Source organism: Gekko japonicus, unplaced genomic scaffold (genome assembly GCF_001447785.1).
Source record: "Gekko japonicus isolate JY-2015 unplaced genomic scaffold, Gekko_japonicus_V1.1 scaffold2981, whole genome shotgun sequence".
NCBI classification, from domain to species: domain Eukaryota; kingdom Metazoa; phylum Chordata; class Lepidosauria; order Squamata; family Gekkonidae; genus Gekko; species Gekko japonicus.
Window position 1 is genome coordinate 94,162 of NW_015161501.1, and position 4,190 is coordinate 98,351.

At 46.7% G+C, this 4,190-nt stretch overlaps 1 protein-coding gene across 1 annotated transcript in view; it reads left to right on the plus strand.

The window, feature by feature from the left end:
- The window catches only part of ARHGEF38 (Rho guanine nucleotide exchange factor 38), a 70,065-nt gene that overhangs the window by 32,630 nt on the left and 33,245 nt on the right, over positions 1-4,190 (plus strand). The window contains exon 4 of the mRNA XM_015429210.1: positions 1,429-1,576. Within this exon, the coding sequence (XP_015284696.1) occupies positions 1,429-1,576 (148 nt within the window). The remainder of the gene's footprint in view (positions 1-1,428; positions 1,577-4,190) is intronic.

Genomic DNA, 4,190 nt, shown 5'->3' on the forward strand with positions numbered 1-4,190 from the left:
CGGCCCTCTACAGAATCCACCCCCCAAACCTCCAGGTATTTCCCTCCTTAGAGATGGCAACCCTACATTCACCTAAGTGAGAGTTGGTAGGCAACTAAGGAAGGCCGATGCCTCCGTTGCCCGGCCCTCTACAGAATCCACCCCCCAAACCTCCAGGTATTTCCCTCCTTAGAGCTGGCAACCCTACATTCCCCTCAGTGCCTGTTGGTAGGCAACTAAGCTTGGTCCTGTCACCTACTTTGGCCTTTGGGAGAAAACACATTGGGGCCAGTCCTGATAGGGTTGCCAACTCCAGATGGGAAATTCCTGGAGACTTGAGGGATGGAGCCTGAAGAGGGTGAGGTTTGAGGAAGGGTGGGACCTCAGACAGGTACACTACCATAGACTCCACCCTCCAAACCAGTCAGTCCCACATAGGGAACCATTGTTGCCAATCTCCAGGTGAGGGCTGGAGAGCACTCAGAATTACAACTGCTCTGCAGAAGGGAGGGCAGAAGTCAGCTGAAGTCAAAGGGGCAGATAATGGTAGGTTGATGGCTAGCTGGAAAGGAGATGGGGTTGCCAACTACATGCTGACAAATTCCTGGAGATTTGAGGGGTGGAGCCTGGAGAGGGTGGGGTTTGCAGAGGGGTGGGACCTCAGACAGGTAGAATGCCATAGACTACACCCTCCAAACCAGCCATTTTGTCCTGGGTAACAATTGCTGCCAATCTCCAGGTGAGGGCTACAGATTACTCACAATTACAACTGCTCTTCAGGTAGCAGAGATCAGTTCCTCTGGAGAAAACAGTGGACTCTGTCATTATACCCTGCTGAGGTCACCACAGCAAATTGACACTGTTTGCCCAAAGCCAGAGCACTGCCCCAGAGCCTCTTTCTAGATCCCGTTGTATTGCTTTCACAACGGGCTTTACTGCTAGTTAGAAATAAAGATATGCAGTGTAAATCCGAATTCGACATACCACTGTCAGATGGATGTAGGCATATTATGGGACAAGTAGGGGGGGGTGGTTGCGGTGATTCTGGGTTTCCCAACCTAGATTTTTGTCCCGGGCCCCAGAATTACGATGACTGTCCCATGTGAAACAAAATATTAGACTAAATGAACCACTGGTCTGATCTAGCAGGGCCCTTTATTTGTTCTGAAGAGCAGGCCAGGACATTTCCCCCCACAGCCAAATTGACAGTCCTAGTAAGCCTCTTTGCAAATGCATAGTCCAGTGCACAAACCAAAGACGAGGTGGGTGCGGAAGTGGAGAAAGGAGGAAATGAGAGCAGGATAAGGCAACATGATCCTGATTCTCCACCTCAGGTAGGATTTGAATGTGTGCATAAGGCTGTAACAGTGCATATGTCCCATATATAGCAATGTACAGTTACTCTAGATGCCATTAGTGGACTTGATTTCTTGCTTGCACTTTTAACAGGGGGAGTGTTCTTGCAGATTAGAGACTTGCTAGAAGATACATACAAGATCTACTGTTACCACCATGATGATGCACACATCTTGCTGGAGTCCTATGAGAAGGATGAAGAGCTGAAGCAATGTCTAAGGGACTGCTTACAATCTTTAAAGTGAGTTCTTTCCCAGTGACTGTTCCACTCATTGCCCTGCATGAGAAGGTTTAAAGGGACGTAGATGTACTTCCTCTTATAAAGCCTGAGGTTTATGTGGTCTTCTGGGAGCTCAGGCTTATAATGCTTTCCTGGAACTGTGAATATATTTCTTTCTTATTAGGGAAGACTGAAAATGGAAAGTATCTCCAACCTGACACCAAAGCAGCCTTCCTAGAGAGGTTGCTTCAGGGATGCTCCATCTTAAACCCAAGCAGGGCACCATTTTATTGCAAAGAGGACATCTATCTGTATCTAACTTGAATGATCATCAGAGCAAAATCCTCATCCCTTCATTAAGTAAAGCTGTTCTTAAATTTATTGGGCCTTTTTACTTGCTTTTACTAGCTTGCTTTGCTATGGTCCTTTCTTGTTAAGTACTGCTCTCTCAGGAAGCTGTAGGGTCAGATATATCAATAGCTTTCTGACTTCGGTACGTAGTAGGTTTGCCAGGTCCAGGATGGGAAACTCCTGGAGATCTGGGGATGGAGCCTGGGGAGGACTGGGACCTCGGTGGGGTACAACTAGGGTTGCCAGCATTCTGGGGTAGGAGGAACATTGCATGCAATGTCCCCCCCATGATGACATCAGTGGAAAGTGATGTTATCATGTCAGTGATGTCACACGCAACACTCTGGTTTTTGGGCAAAACTCTATGGGGTTTTTTGCTTTCAAAACCGTAGAGTTTGCCCAAAAACCAGAGTATCACCATGAAACATCCCCAGCACAATGATGTCACCTGAAAGTGATGTCATTGTGTGATGTCCCTGTTTGGGGGTGGGGTTTCCTCCACCAGCCAGCTGGCCGGCAACAGATCAAAGCCCCCAAAAGTGGAGGAACCCCTGCTGGGACCCAGGGTCTGGCAACCCTAGGTACAACGTCATACAGTCCACCCTCCAAAGCATCCATTTTCTCTATGGGAACAGATGTCTGTAGTCTGGAGAGTTGTAATTCTGGGGGATCCCCCAGGTCCCACCTGGAGGCTGGTATGCAGCCCCAGTGAATCTGGAGCATCTGCAAAGAAATGTCATTTGTAAGGTAAAGTTATTATCCTGGTAGTGGTTTCAGAGTGCGTCTGATTGAGTACTCTGTGCACCTGGCAGTCACCACGCTTCGTCGCCTAGCAGAACTGAATTCAGTGGGATTAATATTCACATAAACCTTGTTAGGCTCATGCTATTGATATTTCCTTCTTGGAGAAAGTAGACCTCACCACGTTTACACGTACACTTAATGACTTCCTGGCCAGACTGTTGTGATGAACTCTATGTATCTTTGAACAGTTTTCAGAAATCTCAGCTGGTTCAAAATGTGGGGTTACTGTGCATATATGATGACAATATTCAACATTCATGATGTTGGCCAAGTTCAGGAAATAATCCAATCCACGCTTTGGAGTTTGCTTTTTTTGGGGGGGGGGAACCAATAACTGACAGCAGGCCACTAATACAACAGAGAGGCCTTCAGAGCACAAGCACTACATACTAAGACCCAGCAGAAAGAGAAACAAGAGGTAGGCTGAACTGCAAGAAAAAACATTCAATAAGCCCTAGAGAACGCCCCACAGCTCCCCCTAGGGTACAAGTGGACTAAACTACTCTTTTCAGTAGTTATCTAGACTCTTAGGAGGGTATTGCTTCTCCAACACACAACTCCTATTTGTTTCTGGGCCCATTTCAAAGTGCTGGCTGTACCTTTAGGGCTCTAACTGCAAGCTCTGCCTTCTCCAATATGAACCTACCTGTATGCTTTAATTAGCTGAAGATGCCCTGTTTTATGTCTCAGCTCAATGGGTAAGTACACAAAACAGGGCCTTCTCAGTGGCAGCACCAGGCCTTTGGAAATTTTCCCAGCATGCATGTCTGGCACCTTATTTCAGAGTTTTACAATTAGGATTGCTAACTACCTGGAGAGAAAAAATGCCTTGTCCCTTTAACAGCGGCTTAAATGTGTGGAAATGGGCAGCTGAAGCTTTTCATGGCACACAGGTAAACACTATCCACTGGTGGGTAAATCCTCTGTTAAAGGAACAGGACTTTTTCCCTTCAAGTTCTTGCCACCCCAATTTATAATACAATTTCATGAAGGTAAAGTTAACAAAACTAAACTAACTGAAATTATTGGTCTTAGACTGCAGTAACTGCATGGGATTATAATCATCAGAAGTTTAGTTTTTTTAAAGCTTCATCCATTTGCATTTGAGCTGGATTTGGAATTGCCTGGAGGAAAAAAATGTCCTGTCCCTTTAATAGAGGTTTAAAGTATGGCACTGGGCAGCTGAAACATTTCACCAGGTAAATTGCATCTCCTGGTATATAATATCCTGTTATCTATATATCTAATAGCGAACTTGCCCCCGGAGTGCGGATCGCTAAATCAGCGCTCCGGGGGCAGCTGGGGGGCCGGGGGGGAGGTTTGTGCACACGTGGGCCAGTCCCCACGTGTGCACAAAAATAAAAAAAGTTGAAAAAAAATTCGGAGGGATGTTTAAATCCCCCCGAAAGTGCAAGAGCGTCTCCTGCGCATGCGCAGGAGACGCTCTGTAACTGCCGCCGCCGCTTGGGAGACAATCAGC